The sequence below is a fragment of the Chlamydotis macqueenii genome, chromosome 8, assembly GCF_036417535.1.
Source record: "Chlamydotis macqueenii isolate bChlMac1 chromosome 8, bChlMac1.mat, whole genome shotgun sequence".
NCBI lineage: Eukaryota > Metazoa > Chordata > Aves > Otidiformes > Otididae > Chlamydotis > Chlamydotis macqueenii.
Window position 1 is genome coordinate 37,955,925 of NC_141563.1, and position 17,259 is coordinate 37,973,183.

Consider the following 17,259-nt stretch of genomic DNA (forward strand, 5'->3'; position numbering starts at 1 on the left):
TCTTTCATCTGTTCAGTCCAAATCAAGAAAAAAGTGCCCCCAAATGAGAATTCATTGTACTCTTTTTTCTCTTATTTGAAGCTATCAGGGTGAAATTGTGTAATAAATGCCTGTTTGGTTCTTATCTGGTTTGGCTTGCAGCTCTCCTGTCCACCTGCTTACAAGAGGACACTTTTTCTAAAATGCGTAAGAAATACCTATAGTCTTACGTAGAAATCTTTTTGTAATTATTTTGTTTGTACTGGGAAGCTTATTTTCAAAAACCCTCTAATTAACAGAAAGGATGCATACGTAGGGTTACATTTCCTCCCAGATGTTATCCATATCCAAAAAAATACCTCAGTAAAGCTGAATTTTCTTCACATTATCTTCAATAAATGGGTTTATACCACCACACAAATCTCATAATTCGCCTCTTTGCTTCTAGTAGTTTTAGAACAAATCCAGTAGATTTAACTTTAAGCCTCCAAATATCTCTGCTGACAATCTAAGGTAAAGCTTGGGTTATCCAATCCTTTTCATTCACTGGGGCCTGCAGTTGCTATGGTTTCAGAGATTTTGCAGAAATTAAAACACGTTGATAGGTGTCAGTACCAGCAGTTACCTGTGATAAATGATTTCTCTGATCGCTGGGTGTCCTGACAGGGATTGCCCCATCTATCTATCTATAGATATTTCTCTGCTAAAGGTGATTTGAACTCCTCCAGAGTTTAACTATGAGTGAAAAAAAATGTAAAACTTTCGCCATCTTTAAGACACTACTAAACAGTTACCTATAACAGTATTTTTTTTTCCCCAGTCACAATATTCTCCTATATGAGGATGGTCATGCAGTTGTTGCTGATTTTGGAGGTAAAGAGCTTTTATGAAACACTTATAAATTAACCTCAAATCCTTTAAAACTAAACATGTGCTGACTGAGAAATGCTGAGGAGGTTGCTCCTCACTCCTCAGGCACCGCTGGGCATAAGGCACGGCCGCTGTCACAGTGCAATGTCACCAGGGATGTGATCGGTGACACACGGGCGTCAGTTTAACGCGGGAGGAGGGCGGCGGGGGCATGGCCGTCCCCGCGGGGTATGCGGTGCTGGCCCGCTGAAGGACGGAGACCGTGCAAGGCCTGGGCCGCGTGGGAGCGGCGGCTCCGCCGGGGCGTTGCTAGCCGTACTCTTATTCATACAGATGCACGCTTTGGTGCAATTTTCTGGTATGTCAAAGGCACCTAAGTGCTGCCTGTGTTTTTGTACCACAAATGTAGCGTATACCACCCTTGCAAGGTCTTGTCCTTTTTCGGTGGGCGGCTTTTCTGAGGTTAAATAAGACTGGCAGCTTCTGCGGGACTGTAACGCAGAGCTCAGCGCTTGCTGTAAATCTGGGCACAGTTATACCAACTGTGTAAGTGACCACGAGGTCACAATCCTGCGCCGGCTCCTCCGCTGCTGCGAGCTGCTACGGGTGTCGATGGACAGAGCCGTGCAGATTTGTGCCAGCGCTGAATTCGGCATGCAGGTGTCAGAAGCCTCATCGTCTGTACACACCCTTTTTGAAAAACAGCTGTCACAGTTCTCCTGGTCTGAAAACCCCGGAGTCTTTTAAAAAAAAAAACAAACCACAACACTTTTTTACCAAGAGTTTGTATAACAAGGCGGGTGTCTGTATCGGCTTGACAGTAACTGCTGTTGTTGTTGTTCTGTGTGTTTCAGAATCTCGATTTTTGCAATCCCTGGACGAAGACAATATGACAAAACAACCCGGGGTTTGTTTCTTCTTTTGTTCCACGTAATTGGTATGAAACATACAGGCACACTCAGTTTAGGAGAAAGTGACATTAGGAATATTTTTGTTGGAAAAGACGAACTTGTGTAGTGTTTTCTCTGTGTGTTTCTTTGCGGAGTTTTTTTCCCTTAAGCCTCTTTAACAGCAGAGATGAGTGAATGTATATCTGCAACAGAAAATAATGTTTTATGAGGTTGTCTTTGGAGCTCTGTTGCCCCCCAAATCCTTAGTGAAGTGTCATTTCTTCAATCCACCCTTCCCCACTCGCATACACAGGTTGCTGGCAGGCGGCTCCTGTTCCCAGTAGGGAATCAGTTGTCCAACACTGATTTCCTTCAGAGCTCTTTTCTCCATTACAAGCCTCTGGCTCACAGAGTCAGCTTTACAAGGCACTGTTGTTGTCTTCACAAGTTTCAGCCCAGACGCATCGTGTGCGTCACTCCATGATCGTGAAGGTTTGCGTCACCGCCACGACCCACTGTGGAGTAGGACGGGCGACGCTAAACCCAGGGCTTGGCAGTCACCTTTTTAACAAGCGGCAATGCGCATTCGCTGTGTGAGGAGCGAGCGCTGCTGCTGCAGCCCTGCGTCCTGCTGGGGTTAGCGACGTCCCACCCTCTTGTAGAGAGCGTGGGTTGAGTTTCTGAGGCACGAGGAGTCTGCAAAAACACCCTGAGCTCCTCGCTCCAGGGAGAGGCTGGCTGCTTGTGAAACAGCCTCAGAACAGAGGCTGCAGAAAGCAGAGATCCCCAGAGAGAAGGCACCAACTCAAGGTAGTTGTCATCAGATTTTCCATCTTCCAGCTGGAGCAGTAGTTGATTGGTGTTGTGTGTCATGCTCGGACCTTATGATGTGGTCTTGGGGCTGGGTATCCCGCTGTTATCCTGGCGCTGCTCTCAGGTTCACAGCCTGACCAGTCTGGCGTTACAGGGCCGCGACAGCTACCGTAACGCTGTTACATACAGTGGGCAATAATACGCTGCCTAGATTTTCCAAGCTAGGTGAAAGTTTTTCCTGGCAAATTTACCAGTTACTTTATGGAGCAATGGAGGCAAGGAAAGAAAGGAAAACGAGCATACAAATGCAGGAATAGAAGCCTGTGTGAGGAAGTAAACACAGCTGATGTATGACTGACGTTTCCCGACGCGCAGAACCTACGCTGGATGGCCCCCGAGGTGTTCACCCAGTGTACGAGGTACACCATAAAGGCCGACGTTTTCAGCTATGCTTTGTGCCTCTGGGAGCTGTTAACGGGTGAAATCCCATTTGCTCACCTGAAACCAGGTAAGATGCTCAATGAATTAACATTTAAATTTCTCTGACCTAGAGAGGAAGCTGCACTGTGTAATATTAACCAATATTTCACTGAAGTTGTTATGAAGGGCCAAGATAATGCACTCTGTGAAAAGCAGGGAACTATCCCACTGTGACCGCAGGTATTACTCACTACAGACCTACATGACTTAAAATTCATTATCTGGTTCTATGATCATGAACAAGCCGCGCTAATTGTAGGCCTTTCCACATGGGTGCTGGGACTGTAAAGCCGTTCCTTGGCACACCTCCTCCTTGAGCGTGTTCTCCTGTACTTGAGGAAGCACCTGTGAACTGTGTGGGGGCAGCAGCAGCAAAGCAGCCTTCCCAGGCCTACACCTTGCGCTCCCTGAGGTGCTGACCCCGGGATGTGTACCAAGAACTGCTAGAGCTGAGTGCCGCAGGGTGCGGGACGAGCCAGCACGGGCAGCGAGGGAGGTTGTGGCCCCCGCGCCAGCGACACCGCCTGCTGCAGTCTGTCGTCCCGCGGCCGGAGGTGGGCTTGTGGCCACGCTGCCCTGCCGCTGTCTCCAGCCAGGAGCCTTACTGAGACATGTCACCCCAGCAACCGAGATGGCTGCGAAACGTTGTGGTGTGTGTTAACGGGGTTTGGGGTACAGAGAGAACGGGGAAAGAGATGTGCAAGGTTTGTCAGGTGGACCTCAAATAGATTTTCTGATGTTTGGAGAAAGCATGGCCTATGGCATCATTTTGACCTTGAAAAAAGTGAATTTCTCTTAGTTCATGCAACTGTTTATGCCCAAGCAGAATATAAATACCGAAACCAACATATAGTCCTTTGGTGCTCATACGTCTATACGTCTGTATATATCTCGATGTCTAATTCAGTGTCTTAGGTGCCTGTCAATATTTTTACATTTCTGTTCCTTTTCCACTGGTCCTTGCTTCATGGTCATTCAACGGAAGATCAAAGCGTACATTCCCCGGTGCGGTCCTAGTACACCATCATCCACATCATCAAAGCCTTCTGTAAGGTTACTGTTTCTAACATTAGCCTCAGTTAATTCTGAATTAACCATTTTACTCCATTCAAATTATGGTCTAGACAGGACTGGAAGACTCAAGAGAAGGTAAAGCTCACGGGGAGCATCATAAATGAAATAAAAGGCATTTTAAAAGGTACGGGGGTAGCATTTCTCTCCCCCTCTCCCCTCTCTTTTTTAGTGTATTCCATAAACTACAGGATGAGGTCCCTTCACCCTGACTTCTGTGGGCTTGCTGGCTTTTTGTTTCTGCAGCTTTAAAGAGAAGCTTTTTCTGTCCCTTCTTTCTCTGCCAAGACACCACGCCTGGGGAAGGACCCTTTCCCTGTCCTCCGCTGTGGTGATGAGTCCTTCCTGACCTCCACATCACCAGCAGTCTGTTGGATCCTGTGATAAAACACATTTTCCAAAGACCCTCTTGGTACCCACAAATGTGGGGATGCAGTTTCCCAAAATGCTCAGGTTTGATCCAGATCTGTTCTCTTTAAAGTGAGCCCACCTAGCACCTGATTTTGGTCCTCTCAGGGGCCTGAGGAAGAGCAATGGATAAGGAAACTGGGACTTTGTACAAGGTCACAAAGCCGGTGATTTTTCAGATCCAACAGTCACGGTTTACAGCTAGTTCCTAGTCTCTGCGGCACCTCAGGCTGTCCTGCCTGTGAAAGACATATTTACACACACACAGAAAAAAAAAGATATTGAATGTGTACATCTGATTTATATCTATTCTGCAAGAAGCAGCTTTGGGGGTGTTCTGTGTTTTACAGTCTATATAGAAGTCCCACATTTAAGATACACTGGATCATAGCAGTTCGGACTGGAAGTGGCTGGCACTCACAGAAAGGCACTCACCAGGTTCTCACTAAAGAAACACTCCGAATTCGTGTTTGTCTGGGACCGCAACAGAACTAGCTGTGGGTTGTTTTAAGAGACCCGAGTCTGTTACCAATTTATCTGCAAGTAGAGTATACCTGTCACCCTGCCTTCATAATGAAGGCATTTTTTTTAGCATGAGTTGGAGGTTAACTCATTGTCCCCACAAAGGCCTTTTTTTTAGGGTTTAAGCTAAATTCGGTTGTCTTCACCCATGCTTGGCCTTAACAGCAAGGTGTTTCCATTCAGGGTGATGGACTGTCTTTACAAACAGCATGGACTGGAAAGCCTCGCTTAAGCAACAGGTCCTTACCCACGGGTTTGCAGGTCCAGCATTTCTATACCTGCTGGGGTGTATTTCAGCAGTAAACAGGGCGTGTTTTCCCGGGACCGTGTGCGATTGCCGGGTGCTAACGGGGTTCTGTCGGGCTGTTTCCTCGCAGCGGCGGCGGCGGCCGACATGGCGTACCACCACATCCGCCCGCCCATCGGGTACTCCATCCCCAAGCCCATCTCCGCGCTGCTGATGAGGGGCTGGAACGCCTGTCCCGAGGTGAGTGCCCCCGCCTCGGCAGCAGAACGGGGTTTCCCTGAGGCCAGCCACCTCTCCGACGTCACGCGGCTGCCCCAAGCTGCCGGGGCAAGAGACGTCGCCCTGAGACAGACGGTGGTGTATGCCAAGAAAAACTGGAGAGCTGGTGAATTACGGGGGAGAGTAAATTAACATTTAGCCACTCACAAAACTTTAAGTAGTTATCTGACTTCGATTATGACTGGAGTTATTACTGAGTAAAAATACCTGCTGCTCTCAGACTTTCGTAGGTATTTTCTACAAATTCTTTATTTTTCCCATGTCAAAAACAAAATCCTTACCATCACAAAGACAAACCAAGTTAGGCCAGAAGCGTACAAACTTCTGGCTGCCTGTACTCCGCGGAGAGGCCGTTCCCTGACACGCTAACAGGATACAAGCGCGGGAGGTGTGCAGGAGACAGCATGGCCTTCCGCACGTGGTGGGTACAATACAGCTTTTGTAGCGGAGTTCTCAGCTGCATTTATTCTGCAAGGAACTAAAGGCACCTTATTCTCTTCCTCAGAACTACCATCTCCTAATTTTGGTGACAAAGCCTCTCCATGTTCTTCCACTGGCATTTCAGCTTCTTGGAGTTCATGGTTGTCTTGATAAGGTGGATTGCTTTTAAAGTCCTGCAAGCCCTGCGTGTCTTCTGTATGCACAGCGCTGTTAATCTGAAGACTGGTATCCCTGCCCAGTAATAAATCTCCCTTTTCTCTAGCACTGAGAACGCTGGCTGTACTAGGCGTAGCTTGGCAACTTTTTAAAATGTTGGTATGTTTTACTCTTCCCATTATACAAAATTTGTAGCATGTTTTCTGGTTTGGTATCTGAGATTATTTGTGTGTCTGAAAAATGGTTTTTTACTTCTAGTTAGCTGCCAGTTAACCAGAATACTCAGGTATTATACTCAGGTGTAATACTCAGGTCAGTTAACCAGACTCAGGTCATGGTGACCCTAGCAGGGAATAGTGCTCGTTTCTGTTGAAATTGTGCCACTCTTTGCGGAAACCCGGGCCACAGCTGAACCACAGGATTTAGAACAGGCAGGCCTCATTGTGCATGTTTTCATGGGATTCCCAACTCCTTGACATTTCCGCTATAGTTACATTTTTGCTCTGGATTTTGCATTCCTGGCTTTGGCTGAAGTATTGTACTGTATTTTCAAAAACCAGTCCTCACTCTCTACCCAATTCAACACTGGGATTTTTTTCTTCTGAGTTCTTTACCACTCCCGTCTCGCTAGTGAGACCTGAAGAAGAATTGGCATTTCTTTCCTTTTTTAAATGTCTCTGCACGTGTAATCCTATGGCTTCCATCACATCATTTTCCTCTGTGGGAAATAAATTCTGCAATTCAGGATTGAAAATAGGAGAGAGACGACTTACAGCCTCAGGGATGAGGACAGAGGTAAGGGGCTTTTGTTCTTTAGGAGTTTGTCGTTCGGACCCTTCACCCTTCTTTTGTGACCCCACCACTCCCTGGGCAGCCTGTTCCAGTGCCTGATCACTCTTTCAGTAGAGAAATTTTCCTAACATCCAGTCTAAGATCCTGTACCTGCTTCTGCGTGTCAGCCGGGCGCGGGACCCGTGTGTGTAACGCCGCCTCTGCGTATGCCGCTGCAGCGATTGCACGGGTGTTCTTGCACAGGGCTCTAAGGCGTCTGAAAAGTCAAGAAATGCACTCCAGAAACTGGAAATTCAGTTTGCTTAGAAAATGTCCCACAAAGTGGGTTAGCTGCTTCAGGAAACACTGTGCAGGGGTAGGTTTGGGTTTGGGAACGTTGGTTGGTTTTCCGGTGCGTTGCTGGCACTGGAGGTCTTTGCTAAACAACGTGGAAGTTTCCTTTCTGGGAACGGGAGAGGCTTTGGAGCCTGTGTAGTTTTCTGGGGTTGCAGGAGGCCTTGATTCGTATTACAGCTTCATATTACTGAACCAGGTACCCCGACTTTGAATGTCCCACTGGAAAGAGTGTCCTGGGTTGGTGCCCTGGAGCCGTGTTCCCAGTCAGCCTGGCTGAGAAGGATGGGTTACCGCGTGTGAAACCTGTCCCTGTCCCGGGCACTGAGAGCTTTCCTGCCCGGTGCAGTGGAGTAAAGCACGTGCTCAAGCGCTGCCCCGGGAGAGGGGAAGGGGCAGGTTTGTGTGACTTTGGGCACCGAGGGACTGCAGTGAGCTTTGCCCCCGTGCTCTGCTCCTTACTGGTTCTGTACATACCATACTGGTGTGAGACTTGCAGTACAACGTACTGTCAGCGCAGGGCGTAGCTGGTTTATTTTATCGCTAGTTTACTGTTTCCAGTGTTTCCCAGATTCTTGGATAGGCTCTTGCCGTTGCACTTTATGAGCTAATGCTGGGGCGGGGCGGGGGGGTGGCTTGGTTTGTTTTCCGTGTAACTGTAAAGCAGCTGCTAATAATCACCAGCATGTAACTTACACTTATTGGTAAGACATCCTATTAAACTGCTGACTTAAGCGAGCACTATGTGATGAATACAGTCACTGGGTCTTGTTGGCATTGCCACAGCTCATTTGGCCCCAGTAAAGGAAACCATCTTTCCAGAATCCTAACGCGCTGCTACTCACCAGTACCACTCCAGCATCACTTAATCGTGCTCACGTTTCGGAGCTGCGTGATAGAGTTATAAGGCAATTGATGGCTCAGTCAGGCGGTGCACAGCTTGAACCTTGCACAAGATGTGGGCAAAAACTTATGAAAATGAGCTTTATTCAAGGTGTCCTGCTACCATCCTTAGTGGGGCGATGCCAGTACCCCAGCAAAGGAGGGAGGCGGCTGTAAGCGCAGTGTGGGTCAGGAGCTTGTCCGCTGCTCTTCATGGCTGTTGCTGTGTTCAAAGTCTTGTTCACAAAGAGGAAGCATGCCTCATATACAAGCAGAGCCAAGAATTTATCCTAGTATTTTTGTAATTTTACCATCTAGTCATTATTAGCTCAAATCCAGTTGTTACAGACAAAGAGAGGAACAACGCAGTTGAGGCTGTTGTTCGTGCGCCTCTTGGTTTCCTAGCTTAGTGCTGAACTTGCAGTTCCCATCGGGTTCCCAGGCAGACTGACGGCAGTGCCACGAAATTCAGAGAAAGGGCAGCGCAGGGGAGCCGTGGTTCACCGCGTGCCTACGAGCCGCTTTACTCACTCCTTCTGTTTCTGACACAGCTCTGCTTTTTCTGTCGCGTTCACAGGGGAGACCAGAGTTTTCGGAGGTAGTGACAAAACTGGAGGAATGTCTGTGCAACGTTGAGGTAAGGACCTTACTCCGGCTGCGGTGCCTGCGCGGGTGCTGCGCGGTCGGGAGAGCCGCGGCCGCTGCGGAAAGCGGCGGCGTTGGAGCCTGCGAGCTGCCCGAGCTGCCTGCTCCTGCTGCTGGCCCAGGGCAGGGGTGGCGGGAGGGGGAGGCAGGGGCATCGCTGTCAGCGGCTGGGGTGCACAGGGCTACGCTGAGGGGAGAGCGTGGCCGGCGCGCCCCGGGCAGCACCTCCTGCTCCCATTCACCCCACTGGAGACTGCTTGGTTTAAAACAAAGGGAAAACAGACTGGCCAAGGCCCTGGGGAGAAAGGTAAAAAGAGCAACCATGAGGAGGATCAATGCAAAGGCAATTCCTGCTTCGGACGAGGGCTGACACAGACCGAGGTATCGGCCTTCAGCCTGCTGCACGATAGGTGGTCAAAGTACGTATTCAGGGCTGCAACTCCTGAAACTGTATTTTCCCTGTGTGTTTATGCATGTAAGAGGTTTTCTAAAAAAAAAAAACCAAAAAACCAACCAACCTCCTTTTAAAACAGATCGCTGCTCTTGAGCTGAAGGGCCAGAAAAGACACCCGTGATCTGTCACACCTCTTCGTGCTCGGGCTGCAGCTGGTTGCTCTGTGTGGAGGTGGAAGCTTTAAAGTGTATTAAAAAAAAAAAAAAAAAAGTGAAGCACTACATCACAAGAAACTGTGTCATCCCGTGGGAGACCTGACTCCTATGACACACAGGCAGCAGAGCATGCAGGAGGAAATCTGGGACAAGAGCTTACGTACAGGAGACAGCGTTATTGAGCCGGGGAGTCAGACCTAAGCGTCATGGTGTCCAGGGCAAAGCCTGGGTCCAGAGCAGTGTTAGGAACAAGAGCTCTAGTAAGCCAAGTGCTGCAGCCGATGAAGGATGGAGGTGGCGAGGTTTATCTCTTCTCCCCTGTCAGCAAATCATTTCTGCTTCTTTTAACGATCTCTGAAACCCGGTCACCCCTGCGGCAGGCACCTGCGCCCTACGCTTGGTCCGTGTGTGCGAACTCCTAGAGCGACGTGCCCGCCCTACCCTTCCGCTGCCCCATCAGTGTCAGCCCGCGTCCCTGTCCCGGACGCACGGGCAGGACCGCGGCCATCAGGCAGTGCTGCCGCGTTACTGGTCCAGACGGGAAAGTCTGGCCGGTGGCTCCTGTCGGGGAGGCAGCGATGTCTCCCCGCTGCACAGCGGGTGCTCGCAGGCCAAATAACTCATGGCTGAGCTAAAGCCCGTCTTCTGGAAAGCCATCCAAACTCAGCTTGAGAACCCCGGCCCGTGATGAATCGGCCGCTTTGTTTGGCAGGCAGCGTCCAGTTCTCCTCAGCTGATGGGAGTCGGGAGGCATTGCTTTTTTCAGCCAACCTATAAAGGAAATGTGGGACACACATCTTATGAGAAAAAGCTGAGGAAAGACTTGTAAATATGTAATAACAATGCCTTCTTTTTTTTTTTTTTTTAATCCAGTTAATGTCTCCAGCCTCCAGCAACAGCAGCGGTTCCCTGTCTCCCTCCTCATCCTCCGACTGTCTTGTTGCACGCGGAGGGCCTGGCCGCAGTCACGTGGCAGCGCTACGCAGTCGGTTCGAGTTGGAGTACGCCTTGAACGCACGAGCTTATGCCGCCTGGTCACAGAGGTACGTACCGGTCATCGCAGGGCCAAGGAGCGCGTGTCTTCTGAAGGGGATGGACAGTGTCCTCCCCACGGCTGCCTGGCTCACATGCTGAAACGGGATTGTGCCCGGCGAGGGGATGGGGCTGCGTGGGAAGCGGCAGAAACACACCGCGAGGCTGATCCGCTGCCGGGGCCGGCCGGGGAAAGCACTCGTGCGGTCTTGTCTTCTCCCGTGACTGCTGCAGACCGGGGGTGTGGGTTATCCAAATGCTGCGGAAGCCATCCTGCTGCCAAGACAACAGCCAAGCATTTGCATTTTTCACTGAGCAACACAAAAATAGTAGAAAATCAAGTCCTGCCGTGTTCGGTCTCTACACACAGAACCACTGCTTTATCACGTGGAAAAGACCGATGACCGCCCATCCAAAGGGATGGCGACAAGTGGTCACCAGCAAGACGCACCTCCACGCCCTCCCGGCAGGTCTGGGAAGGCCGGTGTTTATGTCACAAACTGCTTTCAATTTGAAAAATTTCACCAAAGAAAAGCTAAAAGACACGTTTTTCTTTGGAAAAAAAAATAAAGAAGATAATATTCCGGTGTGTAGCATCAGTGATGAGACAGGAAACCCAGGTTAGAGCCCTTCAGTACACCGCGCTGTGGCTGGAGGCATCGGTGGCACCGAGGCACGGAGCCCCAGCAGCCGCCTTCCCAGCGCGGGCACCGCTGGCGTCGCGGAGAGCGGCTTACACGGGTGCTTCTGCGATCTTCCCTGCCAGAGAAACTTATTCGCAAGAACCTGTTAGCAGTGACGCACAAAACACATGACAGTGATCCTGGATTGACGCCGAGAATTGCTTCTAAAATGGCAACGTACAAACGATGGCAAAGCCCCAAACAGTGCATTTGAGGGAAGATATTTTGAGAGCGGATGAACTGTGAGCATGCACGTGATTCATGTTCTTGCTTCGTAACGTTTTCTTGCTTTCTGTTCACTGCAAGCGCCAGTGGCTGGGCGTAAGGCTGATGTATTTCATGTTGCTGTCTTTTCCTCCCAACTAGGAAAAGTTCTCACGGTCTGACCTACACTGACATCTCCTATCTAATTTGCAGCACTGGGCAGCACCCTTCCCAGGGTCTGTCTTTGGATGACATGAGGAGAAACTTCCAGTACCCACCTATCGACAAAAACGGTGAGTGAAGGCAGGAGGCTCCCCTGAGGTCTCGGTGTGGCTAACAGCACAGAGCTGCGGTCTCCCGCGGCACCAGACAGTCCCGTGGGAACCCGCGCGCAGCGAGGCCGCCGCTCATGGTCAGCGCCAGCTGGCGAGGCCTCGCCCCGTGCGCCGCGCAGCTCACGGCCGCTGTCACCGCGTGGCCCCGAGCACCTGGGAGCTGGGCTGGTCCCTTCTGTCCCCACGCGCGGATCTGGGAGTAAGGGGAAGACGGGGCGTTATGTCCTACAGCGGTGCCACAGAGCAGGCAGTGAACGAGGATCTGGCGCTGCCCATGCCAGCCGCGCCTGTCTGATAGCTGGGGTGAGGGATTTTCATCAGTACTCGCATCAGACTTTGGCACGTGACGGACAAAGGAGGCAGACAGACTCGGCAGGAGCCGTGAGGCTGGCACGGCGGAGAATGACAGCAACATCTTCAGCTCCAAGGCGCAGGGCTGGGCTTTGGGGGGCAGCAGGCACCTCTACGGACACGCGCACCCACGGTCGCTGCCACCGGACGGTGTCCGTGTTTGCGGTGTCCTGTGCCGCGCGAATGCTCTGTTTCTCTGAGGCACGCGTGCTGAGCACGTACAAGGAAAACGAGTGTATTCCTGTGTGATCTCTGCTTACAGACGTTCTTCTGCGTGTTCAAGCAGCAGCTGTGCTGAGGGGACCCGTCGCGTGTACGGTGCTCCCATCCCCATTCAGCCTTTGCTGCTGTCCCCTGCCCTGGGGCTTCTCGCTCCTCCCTGGCAGCTGCTCCCTTTCCTGCCACTTCCCAGCCTGTGTTGTCACCGGGAGAACTGGGTGTCCTCTTCTGCCCGAAGCACGCATCAGAAGCTCATCAACTCCTTGGCTTGGCTGGTTTTCGCTGGCCTCAGCGGGACTCTTGTGCTCCCGCCCCTCCTCTGAACCGAGCACAGCGGGTGAGGAACAGGGAAGACCCGGCCATGTAGATGTTTACTGAGTACAACCTAACAGCAGTGCTGCTGTCGTAACGAGCAGTGAGATAACGACCTTTGAAACCAAAACAAGAACAGAAGCTTTGCCATTACCTGTCGTCCATGGATTCCACCGCTGCAGAGAGCGGTTCCTCGGGGCACGGCCTTCATCAGATACCTGGCACCTGGAAAACTCCAGGGGGAAGGAAACGGGAAGGAAACGGGAATATTCGGTGACGCCTAGTGCAGGAGCATCCCGGCTGGAGCGGCTTTCCCAGGTGTGCATTACACAGCGGCACGAGGGAATGGAGGGCTGCGGGAGAAGGGCTCTCCGGGGCTGTGTGTGAGCTGTGGGATTACGGCGTGATTTCAGACCCCACTCACGAGCCCACGAGGTTTATTTTCAGGTATTCCTGTTCCCTGGATTAGAGTTGCCACAGGCAGGAACCAACGCATCGCACAGCGGCATGCCGGAGGACAGAACACCCTGAGCCCTTTTTCCTTAGAGCGCTCGGTCTAACAATTGCAAATATTTGCGCTCTTTATTTACACCACATAAACCGATTTCACCGCTGTCTCTCCCCATTCATGTCCATTTTGATCTTTTTACTTTGTTTGCTTTTCCCTAATGTTTTCCATTAGCCTGATTTGCACTTGCAGCCTGTAAAGAACAGAGACCACGCTGGCTGCTTTCCTTTCCCGATAAAAGCCCCCAAAGCACCCTGCTCCCATGCCTGCAAGAGCCTTTCTGATAGGAAATTGTTTACCTCATTGAGCATATCTGAAAATAGAAATTCTACACGTGAACCCAGCCCTGACTTCTTCAGTGAAAGCAAAGGACTTGCTCTTCACAGGAAATTTCGCAAAGCGTGAGTTAAACGGTCTTGAAAACGGTGAACTCGCACGAGGCGATGCACACTGCCCCGAGAAAACTGGATATCCTCCGAAATTTGAGATTGGTGTAAACAGGGAGCTTGGCTTTGCCTTCTCCGTGCTCACTGCAGCTCTCAGACCAGCTCATGGCGCTGCTGCCGCAGTCACCAACCTTTCCCGGCTGCAGCGACGGGCCTGGCAAGGTCCGCAGCGCAGAGGCTGTGCTGCGACGCAGGGAAGGGCACGCGCTCAGCAAGGAATTGCCCGACAGTGCACGCGCAGGCGGGGGCACAGCACAGCGTCACCGCTCCCGGCACTGGGAAGGCACCGTCCGACCGAGAGGAGCTGGATCCCTGGCAGGCAGGGACCCTCGGGAGCGAAGCAAGCCAGGCATCCTTGTGATCCTTGCCCTGGCTGGTGTCACGCTCACAGGTGCTACAAAGGGAGGGGAGAAAAAAGAAAAAGAAAAAGAAAAAAAAAAAAGGAACCGCTCAATGGGTTTGGAAACATTAAAGCTAACGTGTCCAGTCACAGACCGTCCTCCCTCAGCCACAGCGCGAAGGCCCAGCGCGGTCAGGATACGGGTGAGATTCCCGTAAGGACCAGCTTTACCGCCCACTTTCAGCGCATGGTGCACCACGACGAGGAGCTGAGCCAGGGCTGCCGCGGCTCCCAGCCCAGGGCGCCCGCGGCCAGCGCTGGTGTGATGGCCAGCGCCGCGGTGTCGTGCGGCTGTGGGGCCTTCGTGTTTGGCTGCAGGAATTGCCACGCAGGAGCCTTCGCAGTGGTTTCGGACCCTTCTCCCTGCCCACCCTGCGCCCCAGGAAGTTTCCATGTTGTAGTTTCTCTGCGCTCTTGTTTCCCGAGCATCTGAGTCTCTCTGCACAACGCCTGCTTATCACGAAATCTGCGCTGGCTGCACGGGATTTGTACTGTTAGTGCCGCAAAAATAAAGCGCACGACAGCAGCTGCCCAGCGGCGCTGTGTAAAGGGAGAACCGGCTTCCCTGGCACTGGTGGAGCAGCTCATCGGCAATCGAGTGCTGGCAAGAGCAGTTGCTTTCTGGTACAGAAGTGTCAAGAACTAAAATATTGTTACACACTTATCAGCATGCTTATTTTTGAGCCACCCAAAGCCCTAGCTGGAAAGGTAAAAGGTGTTCGGTTTCGTTTTGCAGATGACGTTGAACAGCGACTCGCAGACAGCCAAGCAGTCAGCGTGACCTGTGCCTCTTATCGCACAATGACATCACGTTGTTGTTGTGTTGACATTGTCACGGGGGGCGGGGGGGAAGGTGAGGTGCTGCTACGTCAAGCCATACGTGAACATCTCTCTGTGTCCTGCAGGCTACGTGTCGGACCCCCTGAGCACCATGAGGTTTCATTCCTGCAGCAGCAGCGGCAGCTTTGAAGAAAGCGGCTGACGGCACGAACCCTCCGCCTGCAGAGAGATTCCCCCCCCCCACCAACCGGCGCCGCAGCTCCCACCGCGCCAGCCCGACGCCCAGGCACCGCGTGTCGCGCTGAGGGTCCCCAAACCGAACAGCTTCATTGCTGATGGCAAACGTCCCTGTCCTAAGTCTGCGCTAGCGGCTTTCTCTTCCGCCCCGCTCGAGGGTTGGGTTTTTGGTGGTGTGCATTTACTCTTTAACAAAGTGAACGGTCGCAGGAACGCTGCGCTTTCACCTCCAGCATTATTACCATGACGAGATGAAAATAAACCTGCACCTGTTAAATTTCAGAGCTCCAAGGCAAGATGTGCTTAGCTCGGCCTGCACAAAGGCAGGGAGGGAACCAGGGAGCCGCCGGCGCAGTCCCAGCGAGACGAGCAGCCCGTCGCTGCCACCGGCACCCCGGAGCCAGAGTTGTTCCTGCTCCCGGCTGCTGAACCAGATCTGGTGTCCTTTTGGGTTCTCCACAGCCCCGTCCCATGTCTCATTTGCAGCACCTGGGGCTCGCACAGGTCCTGGCTGCAGCTCTCCACAGCCCTGACCTGTGGGTGCTTTCCTGGGCGCTGAGAACGAAGAGGTGTTTGGGTGACCAGCTTAACTGTAGTTTTCCAGATATTTGTCTTTTCTCACCCACTATCTTGTTTTGGTTTGAGTGACTGTTTTTCCCAAAGAGTGTAAGCTTTCGTTCTCATTTGCTTACAGAAAGCAACATAGGAACGCCAAAACAAACTTTAAACCAGAAGGAAATAAACGTAACAGCGCGTCACGAATACAGAGTCTGAATGCAGTGCAAAGCTGCGGGTTCTGGCTCAAAGCAAAACCGCGGCCGAGTGCCACCCAGCGCGTGCTGCGCCCCGAGTGCCACCAGCGGGCCTGGCAACCGCAACGCTGATCGCTGGAAATAAATAAAAAAACCCACCAACTAAGCATAGAGCATAAAGACTTGAACTCTTCGTCTGGAAGCAATTACAGAGTTAATGACGCTATTACTTTCTGGGGTCTGTTTTCAAAGTAGCAAAATTCAGCTGCGCGCAATCCTGCTGTGGTATTATTCCTTCGCTGCAGTCGAAGCCGCAGCTGCCAGGGCCGAGCGCAGGCCGGCTGTGAGCTGTGTGGGATGGTGCTGTCTCACAGCTGTGATCCCTGAACCGCGGGCTGCGACCGGCGTCGCACAGCGCGACACACGCACTGTAAATGCGTAGTAGCCTCTGCCCACTCACATCTTCCACATGCCGTTAATTCCACAGTCCGGAAGCAATAAAAATGGGGAAGATTTCACTTAGCAAGGTTTAGAGTGTTTCTTCATTTGTTTGTTTCACTTGCTGAAAAAGAGCTTTCTGCTCTTTCTCGCTGACTCACACTTCCTTTTTCCAGCACCAGCCAGCAAGCTCTGACACTCCTGTAGTCACAAAGCATCACACACTACACACCACCCCCGGGCAGCACAGCAGCCCCTTCCCCGCTGAGGCCGAGCCAGGTTTGTGTGACCAGGTGGCCCCCTCGGTTTAACAGCTCAGTGTAGTGAAACGGAGGAATTCAGCACAGCAAAAAAAAAAAAAAAAGCAAGCATCAGTGCAGCATCCTGACCGCGGACCGGCATTCAGGGGACTGAGCAGCGCTCGCCACGGGAAGGGAGCTGCTGCCAGCCTCCCGCCTTCCCTGGATGCTGTCACACCTCGCAGAGGCGATGAGCATTTGCTGCCAGCAGGCTTCTGGAAAAACCCAGAGCGACCTCTCCCCCCTCGTCTTCGCAAAGCTTTCGCCGTAAGTCAGTGTCGCAGCACGGGCAGTGCTGCGCCAAATCCCTAAGGGCTTTACTGAAAACGAGCGGGAGGAAGCTTCAGCCCTTCCCGGAGATCACAGGAGACCACCACTCATCACGGTAACTTTTCAAACCCATGACTGGCTTTGCTATTTTGCGAATGCCTTGTCTGGCAGGAGTTTTTCCTGTTGTATCTGTAGAGTTTGTGGAGCTAATGGCTTGAGCCAGGGTCAGCCAGTGAGACAGGAGAGACCCCTGCGAAGGACCCCAAACCCCGCAGCAGCCGAGCTGAGGGGCAGGCACATCTGTGTGACTGGCTGCAAACCGCCAGAATTTGTCAGGTTAAAACATCCTCCTTGATCAGTTCCCATTTTTGGTTCCTGAAAGCAGGAAAAGAGTGTAAAACATGCTGAAATGAGCGTTCCACCCCCTCAGATAAATCTCTGAGCTTCTCCTTGGAAAGCGGCGGAAGAGGACACGCAGCAACAACAACAACACCACCAATACCAGAAAGCTTTTGAAGGCAAAACTTGTGTAGTTTAGATAGCTCTTTACAAGGCCAATTCTTGCAAATAATTCTA

At 51.7% G+C, this 17,259-nt stretch overlaps 1 protein-coding gene across 2 annotated transcripts in view; it reads left to right on the forward strand.

Moving 5' to 3' along the window:
* The window catches only part of TNNI3K (TNNI3 interacting kinase), a 59,967-nt gene extending 44,761 nt beyond the window's left edge, over nucleotides 1-15,206 (forward strand). For both annotated transcript variants that reach the window (XM_086753539.1, XM_086753540.1), the window contains 8 exons: nucleotides 800-852; nucleotides 1,704-1,756; nucleotides 2,928-3,060; nucleotides 5,411-5,520; nucleotides 8,741-8,800; nucleotides 10,291-10,460; nucleotides 11,550-11,629; nucleotides 14,813-15,206. In XM_086753539.1, coding sequence (XP_086609665.1) covers nucleotides 800-852; nucleotides 1,704-1,756; nucleotides 2,928-3,060; nucleotides 5,411-5,520; nucleotides 8,741-8,800; nucleotides 10,291-10,460; nucleotides 11,550-11,629; nucleotides 14,813-14,889 — 736 coding nt within the window. In that variant the 3' untranslated portion in view covers nucleotides 14,890-15,206. The remainder of the gene's footprint in view (nucleotides 1-799; nucleotides 853-1,703; nucleotides 1,757-2,927; nucleotides 3,061-5,410; nucleotides 5,521-8,740; nucleotides 8,801-10,290; nucleotides 10,461-11,549; nucleotides 11,630-14,812) is intronic.
* Nucleotides 15,207-17,259: the final 2,053 nt, after the last annotated feature.